The 19,676-nt window shown below is 35.4% G+C and overlaps 1 protein-coding gene across 12 annotated transcripts in view; it reads left to right on the forward strand.

Moving 5' to 3' along the window:
- The window catches only part of CEP170 (centrosomal protein 170), a 131,149-nt gene that overhangs the window by 35,590 nt on the left and 75,883 nt on the right, over window positions 1–19,676 (forward strand). For all 12 annotated transcript variants that reach the window (XM_043924010.1, XM_043924011.1, XM_043924014.1 and 9 more), the window contains exons 3-4: window positions 7,792–7,881; window positions 16,494–16,572. In XM_043924010.1, the coding sequence (XP_043779945.1) occupies window positions 7,792–7,881; window positions 16,494–16,572 (169 nt within the window). The remainder of the gene's footprint in view (window positions 1–7,791; window positions 7,882–16,493; window positions 16,573–19,676) is intronic.

The following is a 19,676-nucleotide window of genomic DNA, read 5'->3' on the forward strand; positions in this document are numbered from 1 at the left end:
ACAGAGAAGAGCTCTGCAGAGAATTACCCTCGAGTGTGTGACTGAGTGGGACTTCCCTGATGGCTCAGTGGGTAAAGAATCCGCCTGCAGTGCAGGAGACACAGGAGACCTGGGTTCATTTCCTGGGTCAGGAAGATCCCCTGGAGGAAGAAATGGCAACCCACTCCAGTATTCTTGCCTGAGAAATTCCATGGACAGAGTAGCCTGGTAGACTGCAGTCCAAAGGGTCACAAAGAATCAGACAGGACTGAGCGACTAAACGCACACACATATGTGATTGAGTACTGATCAGCACACATGTGTGAAGAAACTCCCCAAGGGCAGGGGGAGAAAAACTCAAAAAGATTACAGTTAACAGTAATTGGCACTAACAGGGTTAGAAATGATTCCCATTTCTGACAGCCAGATTGGAGATCCTCATAATCTCTAATCTCTAATCACAGGGCATTAATCTCTACCGCTCTGTATTGGGGAAATAATTAATGCTAGTCTGAGTTCTACTCTTACCTAAATATTTTAAAAACAAAAGGGCCACATTTTTTTTTAAAGTAATTTATCTGTGTCCCAAAGCAAAGTTCAAGAATATTTATAGGAATACAGAAATATCCATCATCCAAAAAGGTAAAATTCCCAGTGTCTGGTAACCAGTAGAAAATTATCAGGCCTGAACCCACTCCAGTATTCTTGCCTGGAAAATCCCATAGACAGAGGAGCCTGGTAGGCTACAATCCATGGGATCGCAAAGAGTCGGACATGACTGAGTGACTTCACTCACTCACTCAAAGAATCAAGAAAATGGAACCCATAATAAAGATTGATTAAAGATTGTTTGTTTCTGAATAATTTGGCAAAGTTGGCAAAATTTAAAAATGGCAAAGCAACCTTCAAAAGAAGAATAAAGTTGAGTGACTCACAAATTTATTATAAATTTATTATGAAGTTATAAAGTTAGCAATACTGGAATAAGGGTAGACATATAGACAAATGAAACAGAATGGAGACTTCAGAAATAAGCCCATATACTTATGGCTGTTATGTTTTGAATTGTGTTCCCCCAGAAGATGTATGAAAGTCTTAATACCCCGTACTTATGAATGTGACCTTATTTGGAAATAGGGCCTTTGAGGATATAGTCAAGTTAAGATGGAATTATTAGGGTGGATTCTAAGCCAGTATAACTGGTGTCATCAGATGAGGAAAAGACAGACACAGAGAGAAGACAGTCATGTAAAAATAGAAGCAGACATTGGAGTTATGCTACCAGAAGCTCAGGAAACATGGGCTATGAGAAACTGGAAGAGACAAGGGAAGATTCTTCCCTAAAAGTTTTAGAGGAAACATAGTCCTACCAACTGCTTGAATTTGGACTTCCAGAGTCCAGAACTTTGAGAGAAGAAACTTGTATTGTTTTTAACTGATTTTACCACCCAATTTATGGTACTTTGTTGTGGCAGCCTGAGGACACTGCTGCATTGGGTTTTTGAGAAGGGAGCCACGTCCGTTCAGTAAAGAATGGTCTTTCCAACAGATAAAACTGGGACAACTGTACTTACACATTAAAAAAAAAAAGTGAATTTTGTCCCCTACTTCACAACATATATAAAAATTAACTCAAAATGGATCAATGACCTGAATATAAAAGCTAAAGCCATAAAACCCTTAGAATAAATCATAGGGATAAATCTTTATGACCTTGGATTTGGCAGTAGATTTGTGATACCAGTAGCACAAACATAGAAGCAGAAAGTAGATAAATTGGACTTCATCAAAATGAAAACCTTTTGCATCTAAGGATACTATCAAGAGAGTGAGAGGACAACTCATAGAATGGGAGAAAATATTTATAAAACCTTACATATCTTATAAGAGTTTAGTATCCAAAGTATGTAAAGAACTCCTACAACTCAACAACAGATACACAAATAACTCCCTTTAAAAAAATGGACAAAAGATTTGACACATTTCTCCAAAGAAGATATAAATATGGCTGATAAGCACGTGAAAGATGCTCAACATCATTTGTCATTAAAAAAAGCAAATCAAGGGGCTTCTCTGGTGGTCAGTGGTGAAGAGCCCACTTTGTGATGCATGGGACAGGAGTTTGATCCCTAATCCAGGATGATTCCACATGCCACGGGGCAGCTAAGCCCATGTGCTACAATGACTGAGCCTGGGCCCTGGAGCCCCCACCCACAACTATTGAGCACATGCACCAGAACTGAAGCCCATGTTCCCTAGAACCCGTGTTCCACATGAGGAGCCACTGCAAAGAGAGCCCCACGCACCAGAACTAGAGAGTAGCCCCCGCTTTCCGCAACTAGAGAAGGCCCGAGTGCAGCAACAAAGACCCAGTGTAGCCAAAAAAAAAAAAAAGAAAAAGAGTGTATCTATATGTATGTATTCTAGACATGAACTATCTAGAACAAGCAAATTCATAGAGGTGCAGAGTGGATTAGTGATTACCAGTGGCTGGGGGAAGGAGACTTGGGAGTTACTGCTTTACAGTAACAGAGTTCTGTTGGGGGTGGTGAAAAGGTTTTAGAATCCAGTGTCGTACAACAGTGATGTTTGCACACCATTGTAAATTTAATTAATGCCACTGAATCATACTCTTGCAAAGTTTAAAATGATAAATGTTATATATATATTACCACAGTAAATAAAAGGAAATCAGTGGCAACAAAATTTTAAAATCTCCTTGATTTGATTCAGGTATTATAATTGAAACAATGCCTGTATAACAAATTTAAAACAAAATAAATATTTTTTAAAGAGCTGAAAGCAATTTTACCAGTGTAAAAAGTCAAAAATCAACATTTTTATTTAAAGTTCATCAACGTGTCTAATGTGGACACCTCTTCTACTCAAGGCTACTTTTTAAATTTATGCTTTATTTTAAAACTGAAATATAAAGTTGATGAGGAAGCTCAGGGATCAAGTGAGGAAAAAACGCAGTTTTTACCTGTTCCTCAGACTCCACCTCTAAAGATACTTATGCCCTTTATCTGATGGGAGCATACTCCTTTTAGCACTGTGCTAGACACTGTATATTCTCTGAAAAAAGTCCATGATTTGATAAACATAATGGTTATCTGGTAATCAGAATCAGTGCTACAAATTAATGGAACTTCTTAGTACAGAGAGACATATCTTGTGTATGAAAGTGAGAACAAGTACTTTTACAAATTGTGTTTAGTTTTTAACTGGTTTAAATCTTTCATAGTCTATTAGTAAAATAAATGGATTATTTAAAACTTATTCTTTCTATATTATTTCTGAAAAGTGAACTAAGCTCATGTATGGCTTATACTTTTGAAAAGTGAATATTTGCAAGTATATAAATGTGAACTATATTTGTTTTGGAAAATGAGAGCTCTTGAGTTGATGAAGTTATGTTTTCATCTTAAGATGTTACATAGATTAAATGGTTCTGCATTGGTTAGACCAGTTGGTTTGATAATTGAAATTGTTAGAAATAAAAGTAGTACTATTTGATTGCTTTTTAATGAGTAAATAAAAGATCTTTTAAGATTTTGTTATCCTAATTAGCATTTATGGTTTAAAAACCCTTCATTTTTAACCTACAGGAAATAACTGGTTAGTTGCTAGGTTTTAGAATCTCTGCTAGATTATTTTCAGCAGTTTCTTACCTATAAAGATTTCAACTACAGTTAGATTTACTGGCAACAATACTTTGATGACAATGTAGCTTAAAACCTACTGCAAAAAGGGAACAAATGATCCCGTGAGGTCATATGATCTGTTTAGTTACAGCTAATTTTTTTTTGTTGTTAATTATGACCAAAAAAAAACTGAATTTTTTTTTTTTTTTGTGGTTTTTTCATCTCACTCCAAAAAAGATAGTGTAAAGAATGTGGTCCTTGAGAAGAAAATGTGCTTGGATATTAATGAGTAGGTAATTCTGAAATTAAGAATTCTGTTTCTACCACTTAATCTTGGAAGCCTTTAACAAATTAATTTGCTGTGCTTGTTTGTCTTGAAGGATGATTATACTATATTCCCTAAGACATGTTATATAAAACAAATCTTAAAGAGCCATGAATGCAAGGTATGAAGTATAATTAAGGATAAAGATTATATTTGCTTGGCTTTGAGTGACAGACAGTATTACTATTAAAAACACCATGCAGTTGAATAACACTTTCTCTTGTTCTCATTATTCATTTATGTTATTTCAATTGTTCCTCAACAATTTTTGAAAGATATAATTACCTCCACTTTGCAAATGATAAAATTAAGATTTAGAAAGATTTAGTGACTGGGTTTTATTATAATATATTGGATTCCTCTGTATGCAAATGAGTTGCCTTTTGAAAAGAGTTTTCAAAATTCTGATTTTTATCTTCATAAAATTTTTTAATTGCCCCAAATGCATGAATTTTCCTCTATTTGGAGAATCATCATTGTATTAATTAAACATTTTTTCTAATGCATAATAGTAAATAAAATTATATTTGATTCACTAATAATTTTGTGTGATGTATTAATGATGGAATATATTTTGAAGCTCATAGGTTACTAATTTTCATCGATTCTTTGGAGCAAAGGATAGCAAAGGATAAATCACTATTACTGTGATTGTAAAAATGCACTGGATGTTTAAACAATCTTTCAAGTACAATATCTTTAAAATTTTTAAAGTGATGGTGACATACAGTGGCAGTCTTCTCTTTTTAGTTTTTTCTTAGCATGTTTTCCATGTGTTTCTCTTTTTTGCTGTCTTAGATTTTAGTGAGAAAAAATAATAATGTTGATCAATAGCTGTTTCATACTCAAAGCATGTATGACATATCAAGTAGTCATTTGTACCATTTCATATGTTAGTTTTTAGTTACAGATTGGTCAGTGTGAGTTTTTGATGCTTTTTTGCTGTGCCTGGCCTAAAATTGTTTTTTATGTTTTGACTTTATTCAGTGGCAGGCTTTTTCTTGTTTGTTTATTGAGGAAAGGAAGTATTTCTTTTTAAGAAAAGTATTATTGCTTCATTTTGATACCCTTATTTTCCAAAATTTTCTAGTTTTATAATTATCTGAGAGCCTGTATTGTTTTGTTTTGGTTTGGTTGTGTTGTTTCAAGCCATCTTGTTTGTTGGCTTCTTAAAATTTGGCCTGAACTTTGTAACTTCTATACTTTTTAAATTTTATACATGAGAGAACTTTTCTACCTCTATCATTTATGAAATGAGATTGGCCAAATAGCGTGGATTTTCTTTCCAGGGATCCGGATGGGGAATACTTGTAAATCCATGGCTGATTCATGTCAATATATGACAAAAACCACTACAATATTGTAAAGTAACTAGCCTCCAACTAATAAAAATAAATGAAAAAAGATAATTTAAAAACAAAAAAAGAAAGAAACCAAAGCTACAAAAAAAAAAAAAACATATGCTAGGTAGGCCCTATGCTGCCTATGCTGCATGCTGGTGCTTCCCTGGTGGTTCAGATGGTTAAAGAATCAGGCAACCTGGGTTCAATCTCTGAGTCGGAAAGATCCCTTGGAGAAGAGAATGGCAACCCACTCTAGTATTCTTGCCTGAAGAATACCATAGACAGAGGAGCCTGGAGGGCTACAGTCCTTGGGGTTGCACAAAGTTGGACATGACTGAAGGCGATGTAGCACACATGCTGAGTGCTGAGGTATCATCGTGTATACAGATGGGGTCTCTCTGTCCTTAGGGTGTAGCTCTAATAGAAGGAGATATGTATGTAAATAAGTAAGTTTAACACAGGACAGTGATGGGAGTTGGTGTGGGGTACACAAAAAAGAGATTGATCACTTCTCCCAGTGAGAAAATGTGGGAATGAGGAATCTGGAAAGACTTCTAGAGGAGATGGCTTGAGCTGAATTATCTTAAAAGATGAATAAGTGGTTTCAGGAACATTAGAATGTGGTTGAATGTGTGGAATTGAAGATAGAATGGCATTCAATATCTGTTTAGGTAATTTAAATAGTTTCTTGTTTTTATATAGAATGTGAACACAAGCATTTAGAGAGGGTAAGACTTAGGCATTTGAAGACACCAGATCTTGGCAGGCCCTGTGTACTGTATTAAAGACTTGGTGTATTTTAACTTAGCCAGTAAGAGGATTGAGGAGTTTTCAAGCAGGGCAGTATTGCCTTTACAAATGTCTGCCATGTGTTTAGTCATCACACACAAAAAAAAACAACTATGAGCTAGATGAACCTTTTTATAGAATGCTTAATATGAAGATGAGTAATTTTACCAAGGTTCCACAATTGGCAACTGGCTGGACCAGTTCTTTTTGACTCCAGAATCTGTACTTTAAACCAGGGGTCCTCAACTCCCAGACCACAGACCTCTACCAGTCCATGGCCTTCTAGGAACCTGGCCACACAGCAGGAGGTGAGTGGCAGGCCAGGGAACCTCTATCTGTATTTACAGATGCTTCCTATCACTTGTGTTACCACCTGAGCTCCATCTCCTCTCAGATCAGTGGCAGCATTAGATTCTTATAGGAGCTGGAGCCCTACTGTGAACTGTGCCTGTGAGGGATCTAGAATACATTGTGTTCTCCTTTTGAGAATCTAATGCCTGATGATCTGAGGTGGAACCCAGGCAGTGATGCTAGCTCTAGCTCCAGTGGGGAGTGGCTGCAAATACAGATTAACATTAACACAAGAAATGAGTGTCCTTGAATCGTCCTGAAACCACACTCTCCCTCCAGTTATGGAAAAACTATCTTTCACAAAACCAGTTCCTGGTGCCAGAACAGTTGGGGTCTGCTGCTTTAAACCACTAGGGTTAGAGATCAGAATTGATGTAAGCAGGTAGACTTAATGACTTCCAAACTCTGTACAACAGTTCAGTTCAGTTGCTTAGTTGTGTCCGACTCTTTGCAACCCCATGGACTGTAGAATGCCAGGCTTCCCTGTCCATCACCAACTTCCGGAGCCCACTCAAACTTAGGTCCATTGTGTCGGTGACATGTATGTGCTGGACTGAAAACTGAAAATGATTACCTCCTCCCCATTTTGGATGGTTCCTTTGCTTTTAGTATACCAAGGATAACATAGTATCCCAGTAGTAAATAAGTGGTTGTTGAGTTCATATTCAGAGGTTCTCAGATTATTTCTTCCTGTGGCTATACTGTATTTCCTTTGGGTGCAAATTTCCAAAGGCTTATAGTTCATCTCTGAGCTACTTTCGTCTATAGATAACTCACTAAGCTCTAGGAGAAAGTGTGTGTGTATACTTTAAAAGAGACTCGAGCAATTTTCAGAAATCCGTTTGCTATTCTAATTCCTTTTTTTTTGACTTTCTCTTTCTCTCTTAGAGCTCTCCCATGAGTTTTAGAACCCATATTCTAAGCGAGGATAATTTTATATTCAGGAACATATCACATGAAAGATGAAAAGCCTGTATGGTAATTTTTCTTGCAATGAGGTACATAACACATGAAGTTATAATTCACATGATTTCCATATAAGAGTTTCATATTATTTTAAAAAAAATATTGTGATTTGATACATTCAACAAAGTCAGCTGATTTAAATTCTCAAAAGTAGAATGTGTGACTTTGGTAGAAAAGAATGTCTTAAAATTGTGGCAGCTTTCCTCTTTGAAAAATGATGCCAAATTTCTGTTGGATAGTAACAGTTTAAATCTTCATTTAATCTAGTCTTACTTTGGTGTTTTCCTATATTTACAATCTTATTAAAGTATTTAGCCAAAAATCATTGTTTTGGTTATTTATTCTGGCATTTTCTTGCATTTTTTTTTTTTTAACTTAAAATTTTTTCTTTCAGTCTCGTAGTGTGGATAAGCAACATGCTGTAATCAATTATGATGCCTCTACTGATGAACATTTGGTGAAAGATTTAGGCAGCCTAAATGGGGTAAGTTAAGAGTTTGCTTTTTGTCTTATTTGAATTTTTGTTTAACAGATAAAAACACAAAATCCTGTTTGTGTTTTATTTCCTTTTCTTCAGTGTGCACCTACTTTTAAGTGCTTACTAGGTACATAGCACTTTGAGGACCTTATGCTAGAATATGAATGTGGCTTATATTCCCAAGAAACCCTCTTGGTGGTAAATACTTACAGGAATTCAGATGGTTGTTGGTTGTTATTGTCTAATGGTTAAGAAAAAAGACTTCTTTAAGGAAGTAAGAGGAGGGCTTGTCCTTACTGAATGACTTGAATTTATATGTGAGAAAAGAGTGATAAGTCATGGCAGTAAGAATTCAGAAAAGCAGTCTTTGAGAGACATAATTGTCATGCGTGTGGGTTAACTTTGGGCAAAAAAAAAAGATGCAAATATGGTTTGGTGTTAGATCGTTGAAGAATCTTCTATATTAGAGTAAAAAGGAGTGAAACACATTCATTTACCTTAACAAATGTGGTGTGTTGTCTAAACTCTCGTGTCTGTTATTGCTTCTTTGGATTCCTGTGCTGAAAATTTTTGTGTTATTAATTTTTTATTAATTTTGTGTTAGTGAAATTTTTTTCCCTAATTCTTCAATTGATCTTTCTACATTGACAGAATGTAAGTAGCTGCAGAGTAACAGAATGCTGAGGTGTTGAATAATTTATCTTATTTCTTCTCAGTTTTCTCATGTCTTTGCTAACAAAAACAAATATAATTTTGTTGAGATCTGTGCTGTTGAAATTCTTTAAAAGAATTTCACAGAATTAAATGTGTCCATACTTCTAACTGGTACTGCTTTTCAAAATATACCATTAAACATTATGTGGAAAAACATGTAGAAATTTGGCAAATATGGTAATTTTTTCTTCTTCTCTGAATTGGCCTTCTCCTGAAGGACTTTTATGTTTATTCATTGAGATACATTTTTGGAAGCATGTTTTTCTCTTAGTTTTATTCACACCTTTGTTTGTTTCCTATGACACATAAATAATTAAGTCTTAATTCCTCATATTTGAACTGAAACACCTCATATTCGGCATCACCCACTTTTCCAGATTTATGCTCCATCACATTTTCCTAACCATGCCTCCAAAATAGTAGTTTTCCTACGATGCTGTCTCCCTCTGCAAATAATTTGTTAGATTTTCTGCAGCCCAGCCGTCCTTGCATGTGCCTTGTCTTATAAGTCATACTTTCTTTTTTTTTTCAATTGGAGGCTAATTACTTTACAATATTGTGGTGGTTTTTGCCATACATTTCACATCTTCCTGAAGGCAGCAAAAAAAAAGGTATTGAAGAATATTAACTTGTTGATGTAATTAACATGTTGAATGATTAAGATAGAGGAAATAGGCAGATGAGGTAGAAATTGTTCTAACATGGGGCATGTAAGAACGTAATTTGGATTCTGAGGGGTATTTACAGAGTACTCTATTCCTTGTCCACACCTACAGACTTCTGTTTTAATCTCTGTCTTAGGTGCTTTATCAGCCTTGCTAGTGCAAGGTTTAATAATCTACTTGTCAATCTGCTTGTGAATATCTGCCACTGTGCTAGACTTTGTGTTCTTCTGAACAGTTCATGGGCCTTTTGTTTTGGTAAACACACCACAGTGTCTCACACGAGGCTCTGTACAGTGCCTGAACCCAGTAAATCTTTTTGAATGGAATTGAATGAATTTTCTATATGAAAGACTTTATAGAGAATTTTTAATCCACTTCTATATGTGGAATGTTTTAAAAATGGTATATTCTGCTTTTAAAACTGGAAAATTTCATCTTGACCACAGCACTCCTCTTAGGTGTCTTTACATTATATCTTGGAAAATAATAAGTGAGAATTACATTCGTGTTTTAATCTTTTAAAACATTGTGACCAAATATAAAAATTATTGATGTAGGTTATAAAAATCAGGTGAAATATTAACTTCTAAGTTTATCAAGGCTGATCTTTCTTGTAATTTGATTGTACTTAGTAATTTTCTGAAATACGGTAACTCATAGAGAGTAAGATCTTCATTTTGAACTTGAAATCAGGACCTAGATTTGAATCTGTCTGTAACTTACGAGCATTATAATGTTGAACAAATTATTTAAACCCTCTGAAATTCCATTTCCTCATGTATATTCATAGTTGTGCAAATGCAATGAGTTGTGGTTCATGGGGTCGCAAAGAGTCACATGACTGAGCAACTGAATTGAACTGAATGAATTGAAGTTTATGAATGTGAAGACTCAACGCAAAATTTAGTTACCTGACTTCACTTTTAGAATACTGAAACCATTCAGTTTCAGTTCAGTTCAGTCGCTCAGTCGTGTCTGACTGCCAGCATGCCAGGCCTTCCTGTCCATCACCAACTCCCAGAGTCCACCCAAACCCATGTCCGTTGAGTCAGTGATGCCATCTGACCATCTCATCCTCTGTCGTCCCCTTCTCCTCCTGCCCTCAATCTTTCCCAGCATCAGGGTCTTTTCAAGTGAGTCAGCTCTTTGCATCAGGTGGCCAAAGTATTGGAGTTTCAGCTTCCACATCAGCCCTACCAATGAACACCCAGGACTGGTCTCCTTTAGGATGGACTTGTTGGATCTCCTTGCAGTCCAAGGGACTCTCAGGAGTCTTCTCCAACACCACAGTTCAAAAGCATCAATTCTTCGGCACTCAGCTTTCTTTATAGTCCAACTCTCACATCCATACATGACTACTGGAAAAACCATAGCCTTGACTAGACAGACCTTTGTTGACAGAGTAATGTCTCTGCTTTTTAATATGCTGTCTAGGTTGGTCATAACTTTCCTTCCAAGGAGTAAGCGTCTTTTAATTTCATGGCTGCAATCACTGTCTGCAGTGATTTTGGAGCCCGCCAAAGTCAGCCACTGTTTCCACTGTTTCCCCATCTATTTGCCATGAAGTGATGGGACCAGATGCCATGATCTTAGTTTTCTGAATGTTGAGCTTTAAGCCAACTTTTTCACTCTCCTCTTTCACTTTCATCAAGAAGCTCTTTAGTTCTTCTTCACTTTCTGCCATAAGGGTGGTGTCATCTGCATATCTGAGGTTATTGATATTTCTCCCGGCAATCTTGATTCCAGCTTGTGCTTCTTCCAGCCCAGGGTTTCTCATGATGTACTCTGCATATAAGTTAAATAAGCAGGGTGACAATATACAGCCTTGACGTACTCCTTTCCCTATTTGGAACCACTCTGTTGTTCCATGTCCAGTTCTAACTGTTGCTTCCTGACCTGCATATAGGTTTCTCAAGAGGCAGGTCAGGTTGTCTTGTATTCCCATCTCTTTCAGAATTTTCCACAGTTTATTGTGATCCAAACAGTCAAAGGCTTTGGCATAGTCAATAAAGTGAAACCATAATTCTTGCTTTATAGTAGTGTTGTGAGGATTAAATGTGACAATATATGTGTGTCTGTTACAGAACTTTAAAACATTACACAAATAATAAATGCCCTGTTACCCAAATGAATAGCCTAGGAAATATGCCAGAATGGACTCTGGTAGCCAAAGTGTGTGAACTACCAGCTGTCATTAATTTTGTTCATAGAAAATTTGGCTATCAGAGGTGCAGGTGCTCCAGAGCACGGAGGAAGCAGAAGAACTGGAGGCAAACAAGGGCTGTCATAAAAAAGAGAAGCCTCAAGGAGCTTGCAGGGAAACAGCCCACTCACATAAGCTACAGAAGCAGTTCCAGCTTCCTCAAGCAGAGCAGCCTCATTTCTGGTAATAATAACATTAAGTATGGACCTAGGTAACTTAATATTCATAGAATTCTAGAAATTTGAGCATCAGGTTAAAAGTAGTAATTTCAGAGAGGGCACAGCGTAGTGGTATGAGCCCAGCTTGAATTCTCACTAGTGGTGTGATGCTGGGCAAGTCACTTAATTTTTCTGATCCTCAATTTTTTAAAAATAGAAGTAGTAAAGTGGTACTCCTCAGGTTGTTGTGAATAAATTAAGAGTTTTAAACACCTAGAACAGTATGTAATAAGCATTCAGTAAGTGTTAGTTACTGGAGTTCCCAGGTGGTTCAGTTGTAAAGAATCTGCCTGCCAACGCAGGAGATGATGGATTCTGTCCCTAAGTTAGCGGGAGAAGATAGCAACCCACTCCAGTATTCTTGCCTGGAGAATCCCATGGACAGAGGAGCCTGGTAGGCTCAGGTCCATGGGGTCACAAAGAGTTGGACACGACTGAGTGCGCGCGCGCACACACACACACACACACACACACACACAAACACACAAGTGTTAGTTACTGCTGCTGTTATGATAAGAAAAATAGTTAAAACAAAGTTTAGCATCCTGTAGGCTACCTACTTTTTAGTGAATACATATGCAGTTAAATTTTTTTAAAAAGCACTATCAACTTAATTTATAAATAGCTACCTGTGACTACTTTCACTCCTACTTCCTTTCACCCTACCCTAAAATACACTTCCAAGTTACCTAGGTCCACACTTAATGTTATTACTACCAGAAATGAGGCTGTTCTGCTTGAGGAAGCTGGAACTGCTTCTGTAGCTTATGTGAGTGGGCTGTTTCCCTGCAAGCTCCTTGAGGCTTCTCTTTTTTATGACAGCCCTTGTTTGCCTCCAGTTCTGCTTCCTCCATGCTCTGGAGCACCTGCACCTCTGATAGTCACCATTGGCTTTTGCCATACCACTCTCATCCCATTCTACCTCAGCTCCCTGTGTTCCAGCCCCTGCTGTGTCCTCTTTTACACTGTATATCCTGCAGCATCAGACCAGTATAGAATGAGGAAGTAGGAAAGTAGTTAGGGGAGGAAGAGGAGACCTTACTCGCTGGCAACATGATTGAGGTATTGTGCTGCTGGCCACTTCCTTCAGATTTCCCAGAGCATTGCTGCAGTACCTGGTCGTTAAATGATTTTATACTGTCAATTATGTAATACATTCGTATTTAAATTAAACAGATGTTTATCTGGTTCAGTTGGCTTCTCTAGGGGTAGTGGTTTGGAAGGGGAAGTTTGGGGAGCTGACTTGGCTTGGTCACCCAAGCTTTCTCGATGTGCAGATTTGTAGTTCAGAGACCTGATTTTGAATCTCAGTAATTCTACTTCTGAACTCAAACCTTGATTGTTACTTCATGCTGTGTGCCTCATTGTCCTCACCTGTCCTACCTACCAGGTAGAGGTATGATCAAATGATGCTGGCATAAGAAATAAAACCTATTTTTCTTTCCATATCTAATTTATTAAAATGCTTCATAGTTGATTTATATAAATGATTTTTTCTCTTTTTGCTCTTTGAAATTTTCTCCCCTTTTATAATTTTAAACTATCAGAAGACTTTTTGCTCCCAGGTGTTCTCAGTTACATTTTGTGAGATGAAACTTTGTGTCTGGCTCATATTTCCTCAGCCTTTTTTAGACCTGAGGAAATATTTTTGTCATAAATGCTAGCATGTTAAAATTATGTTTTTTAATCTCTGAAAGCTCCTAGTACATTTGTTAAAAACAGTAAGTGTTTAATATTTAAGAGAGTTAAGCGGTGAGCTTTGAGCACATCTTATAGGTCATCTTAGGTCTTTTAAGTAAATATGGTATTTTAGCATGAGATGGTTTTAAATAAAATTGGTTTAGAACTGTGGCATTTCTCTTATACTGTGTATCTATCTTCTGCATACCAGACATCAGTTAGTTAATATGTTCTTTATTCTTTTCTCTTTCATCATGCTCCTCAACTTTTCTCTTCTGTAATTAATACAGAATATGTTGGTAAACTCAAAATATAATTCTTGAAACACTCTAAAATGTGCATTTTGGAAATGAGCCTGAAATTAGTGTTTATAACTGCCTGAGCCTTTGAATTTTCTTTGAATTAACTTTTCCTCCTTTCTGTGAAGCATGTTAGAAGCTTGTTATTTAGGATTATTCATAAATCATACTAATGTGTGATCTTGAGTTTGGCAGTATTCTGCTGTCTCCTTATATCAGGAATAAGATTGCAGCTTCTATTTTTGTTTGTTTGTTTTTGGTAGACTTAGAAACTGGTATTCTGTGACATATTACAAAGTGCCAGCTATGCAAAGGAATTTGAGAATATGATCATAATAACACAACCCCGATATGTATTTTACTTTATAACATTCTAAACTTATTTATTGTGGAGGGAACCTTCTCAAGCAAGGTATGATGGCCATCTCAAATCCAGTAAAATAAAGAACAGAAAAAACAAGATTCAAAAAGAATAGTTTTTAAAGTTTCAACTTATCAAAGAAAAACATTGGGCATTTACACGATGTCTGCATTCTAGGTAATTAAGTATAACATTGTTCTATGTCTTATAAATCAAGTGGATTCTAGATCTTAACTTCTAATATGTCAGGAAAAATAATCATTACCATTGACCATCTTGTGTCCAGTGGACCCGTTGAGTCTTTTTACAAATAGTTTACACAAGTAAAAATTAAAAGATGAGAGAACAGCTTGAACTTTTATTAAAAAATGAGACGTGTGTGTGTGTCGTAGGTCGCTTCAGTCGTGTCCAATTCTTGTGGCCCCATGGACTGTAACCCATCAGGCTCCTCTGTCCATGGGATTCTCCAGGCAAGAATACTGGAGTGGGTTGCCATTTCCTTCTCCAGGGGATTTTCCCAACCCAGGGATCGAACCCACATCTTTTTTGTCTCCTGCATTGACAGGCAGGTTCTTTACCCCTAACGCCACCTGACAAACTCCAATTTTTATTCCATATTTTCCTGGTTTTGAAAGATATGTAACATACAGAATGAGTATTGTTCTTTGAGAGCCATGAATGCATCAGTTGTCATGCATTCTCTGGGATATATATCCATTTTATAGATGCTGATTCAGATTTCAAGTACATCTCTCACTGGTTCTAGTTTACTATTATTTCTAGTTTTTCTTGCTCTTGCATTATCAAAATGCATCATTTTTAAGATTTTTGACAGTTTAAAATTTTATCAAGAAGAAGGTCATCTTCATTTTCTTCCATAATTGTAAAACATTACAACAGTTGCAGGATCAGTTCAATAATTTTATTTCTCTTAATACATCATCTCTTTACTATCAGTTACTTTTATTTAGATACATTTGTTCTCCTACATACTAAATCAAATAAATATTAAAGCGCAAACATTAAAAAATGAGAGAAAACTGTCACAATTTCTTTTAAAATGCAGAATCGTCAGTTTTGTGTTAAAAAATACTGTGTAATTCCTCTTACTGACTTAGGCTAACTGGATGAAAAATATTTTTTCGGGTTTTTTTTTTAACTTTGGAAACATTCTTCTCTCATCAGTTCTGTGTTAGCAAAATTCATCTAGGATTATCTTCATCCAAAGACTCATGGTCTGATATTTTGCTTATTTTGTTAATGTTTTATCATTGTTGCTATAGTCTAGAATGCTGCTATACTTTTTATATTTACCCTTATAACTGAAATATCTTCCCTTTTTTTCTTTGCCTTTATGGATGTTAAATAAAAAATGCTGAATTCTCAATTGTACTCTTTAGTTGCTTTTTGAAAAAGGGCAAAGATGCTGTCTTCAGATGTGTTTCACATCTTCTTGGGAAGATGGTGCAATATTTTGGATAATGTAGTAAAAAACTGAAAGGTTATACAGTATTTCATGATTGCATCATCCATCTAGCTCTGTTGATATTCACCACACTATCCATGTGTGGCTATTGAGCAATTGAAATGTGACTAGTCTAAAAAGCAAGGTACAAAAAAAATAATGTAAAATGCCTCCTTAATTTTTATATTCTAAGATGGTACTATTTTGGATGTGTATGTTAATTAAAGTATTTTATGAAAATTAATTTCACCTCTTTTCACCTGCTGGAAAATCTAATAGTATACCTACTAGTATAGTATACCTAGTATAGTGTACTAGTGTGTTCTAGGTAATTCTATTCTTCTGTTACTATTTTGGCCATTTCCGCAGTAAGAAATAATTGATAAAATGAAATAATTATGGGATAATGATGTTGATGAAACAGAATATTTGAGATACAGGAAAAATAATGTTTCTATAATGTATCTTAGATTCATGTAAGGGTCTTGTAATGTATCTTAAATTCTTAACAGCATCCAAAGGACTCATATGGCAATTGTAAAATAGAATGAGTTTTATTCCGTTTTTTTAAGTAAATTTGCTTTTTCTTCTTCAAAAGACTTCTAGGAATAACCTCAATCCTTACCAATAATTAAAACTGTCCAGAAAAATTAAAATTGAGTCTAGTGGACCCTGATATTATATCTAGAGCTAAATATTTCACCCTTTACAATTTCTAACTTCAAGTAGGATCTTTTCTTGGCACCATTTTTAGGTGCCTAAATTTGTCTTGGCAACATAGTAGACTTAGAGGAACTGCAAGTTGGTTCTTTGTATGTTACTTGTAATAGTAATAAAGAGCTTAGTATGAAATCTTTTATTATGAAATCATTTATTACAAGATGAATTTTATGATTATACACAAGCTGTATTAGCCACCATTCGATCTATATAGTATAAGGTTTGAATATTTGCTTGTCTAAAATATAATAATTCTTCAAATATTAACTTAACATCTTTTTTTTCTCTTGTAGACTTTTGTGAATGATGTTAGAATTCCAGAACAGACTTATATCACCTTGAAACTTGAAGATAAGTTGAGATTTGGATATGATATCCTTATATGATTTTGTGCATTTATTAAATTTATTCAAAAATCTTTATTCTGGTATAAATTAAACATTTCTTCAGACATAAGAATTCATAATATAAGCATGCTGGAAGTCTCTTTGCCCTTCCAAATTAAAATGCATGTTTAAAAATATACATTTTCTTTCTGCTTATTATGCCTGTTCCTAAAAACAATGTTGGAAAAGTTGATGGACTCTTTTTTTCCCTCCTCACTCTGTATTATAGTTTCAGCAGAAATATTTTTGCAGTGCCATTACATACGCACTTTGGTTATCAAAGAATGTAATTGGATAGAAGACAGAGTGTGTAATAGTAGACAAGTCTAGGGATTTATTTTTTCTGGTTACATGATAATGGCCAGGTCAACCTCCAGGAGGCATGGAAAGAAATTAATGCAGTCTTTTCTTCTGTCTCCATTTTTACTCCGTTTTATGCATTCCATCTCTGTTGCCTGTTTAATTCAAATTTTTCCATATCCTATGTCTTTTGAGACCTATGCTCCATGATTAAGTACATTATGCATTTAGCATATATTTAAAATTCTTTTGTTTGGAAATAGGATTCTAAGAACTGAATGAGGACATGGTGGTGTTCTCCTAGTAAAGAATCACTAGTGAAGAGAAGGGCCCTGACCGGATGAACAAGAATAAAAACAATTCTATTCATACAAGGTGGAAAGCTTTGTAAAAAGAATTTAATTAATTTAGAATTAATTAATTTAAATAATTTATTTAATTAAAATACAGATATTACATATTATATGGAATTTTTTTTAATCTGCACATTGATATTAAGGACTATATCAAATGTACTGGCAACTGGATGGACTTATCATTCTAGCAGAGAAAATGTCTCAGCTAAGGAGAGTTGATACTTAAATGTACTAACACTTTAAAAGTGTTCATAGAGCATAATTAGTTTTTTTAGATTTAACGTAAAATTTATGAAAAAAATAATTCTATAGCATTCATATATAATCTTTACATTTGTATAGGCAAAGCAGCATTAGTCATTAATACTTTTGAGTTGTATGTTTTAAATCCTTAAAAAATATATATATATATATCGAGCACAATGATTAGGAATTAGCATTAAAGCCTTGATTGATGGTTTGTTTTCCACCAACGTAAGTTTCATCCAAAAATAAAAACAAATATGTTTTGAATTTAAGTAGGTCCTTCATTCATTTGACATTAGCTGTTTCAAAATGTGAGAAAATAGTAGGAAATGGGTTTCAATAAAACTCTATAAAGTTTACTTTGAATTTTAAATTAAACTATTGAGAAGCTACTCATCATGCTTTTATAGATTGTATAATCATTTCTTAATAGTGAACTAATATTTCCTTATATACTTGCTCACAGTATGTCTGTCAAGCTGGGACAAGTGTTTTGTTCCAAAGGACTTTTTCAGTGTTGTAGATCAGTGTTAAGCCAGACTATCCAATCGCTCAGGTTAGACTCAGTTGATTTCATTATTTAAAAATGACATCTCATATTGCTCCTGATTTTTGAGCACTGTCTATGAATGAGCACTGTGCTGTTACAGTGGCAGAAATTGTATTATATAGGATGAAATTTTTAAAACAAATTTTTACATATTACATATACTAGACTGCAGCCATTATTGTGCTTTATTCATAGTAAAATTAGGTTTAGTAGTTAACTAGTCTACAGATTGTTATACTTTGTAGTTGAAAATTGTTTAATTAAAATGCCACAGCAACAGAAAGAACATTTACCGTGAATTAAGACTGGAAAGAACATTTACCGTGAGTTGAAACTGGAATACAATATATCTGCCAAAAGTATTTTTTTCTAATCAGAGTAATTAATTGATTTGGAAAAGCAAGTAGTGAAATATCCAAGTTTAAGAAATGACTGTAAACTCAGGAAATATAGTGAAATGCTACACTTCAGAAATAGGTACTGTATCTCCAGGTGGCTAGATATGTAACAGATCAGCAAGCCTAAATTTATTTATTTTACAGTTATTTATTGAATGTCTTCCATGTGCCAGACATTGTCCCCACAGTATGGGGATGTTTTGTTGTTGTTTAGTCATGAAGTTATATTCAACTCTTTTGTAACCCCATGGACTGTAGCCTGCCAGGCTCCTTCTGTCCATAGGATTTCCTGGGCAAGAGTACTGGAATGAGTAGCCATTCCCTCTCCAAGGGTTTTTCCCGACCCAAGGATTGAACCCACGTCTCCTGCATTATAGGTGAGTTCTTTACCACTGAGCCACCAGAGAGCCCCAGTCTGGAGATACAGTACTAATTAAAACAGACCACAGTCTCTGTCCTCCTGGAGCTTACACTTTGATGGGGTTGCAGGTAGCTGACAGCACACACAGAAAGAATGATAGAGGGTGATTAATTCTATCGAGAAAAAGTGTGAATGGGATAGAGAGCTAGTGGTGGTACATGAGAAATTATACTTTAAAAAGGCTGTTCATGAAGACTTCATTGAGAAGCCAACATTGGAGCAAAAATAAGGAGAAGGTGAAGATGCTGACCTTATGGATATATCTGGAGAAATTGCTCTTCAAGCAGATAGAGAGTTAAATGCAAGATTTAAACCAAAAACCTGTTTGCCATATTTGAGGAACAGCCTTGAAAAAAAGTCAGTGTGGCTGGAGTTAGTGAAGGGTCAGAGTATATGGGAAACCAGAATGTATCACCTTTAATAGGCCATTGTAATAATTTTGGCTTTTAAGTGAAACAGGGAGAGATTAGAGGGTTTGATCAAAGGAGTGAGGTGATAATGACTTACATGTTTAAAAGAATCCTCTGGTTACTCTTGTTCAAAGACTTAAGGGTGGGAGTGGGCAGGAGTGATAAGAGGGAGACCAGTTAGAAGGTTGTTATGGTGGTTGCAGTAGGTCCCTCCAGGTGAGAAATAATGGAGGTTTGGACCAGGGTGATAGAAGCAGAGGTAGTGAGAAATGATGGGATCTGTACATGTCTTGCAGATGGAGCCAGTAATATTCTTCATTAGACTGGATATGGACTAAGAGAAAAGAGTCAAGGATGAATCCAAAATTGTACAGTTGATGTAAACAGTTAGAAAAATGGAGTTGCTATT

This window comes from Cervus elaphus, chromosome 14, assembly GCF_910594005.1.
Source record: "Cervus elaphus chromosome 14, mCerEla1.1, whole genome shotgun sequence".
NCBI classification, from domain to species: Eukaryota; Metazoa; Chordata; class Mammalia; order Artiodactyla; family Cervidae; genus Cervus; species Cervus elaphus.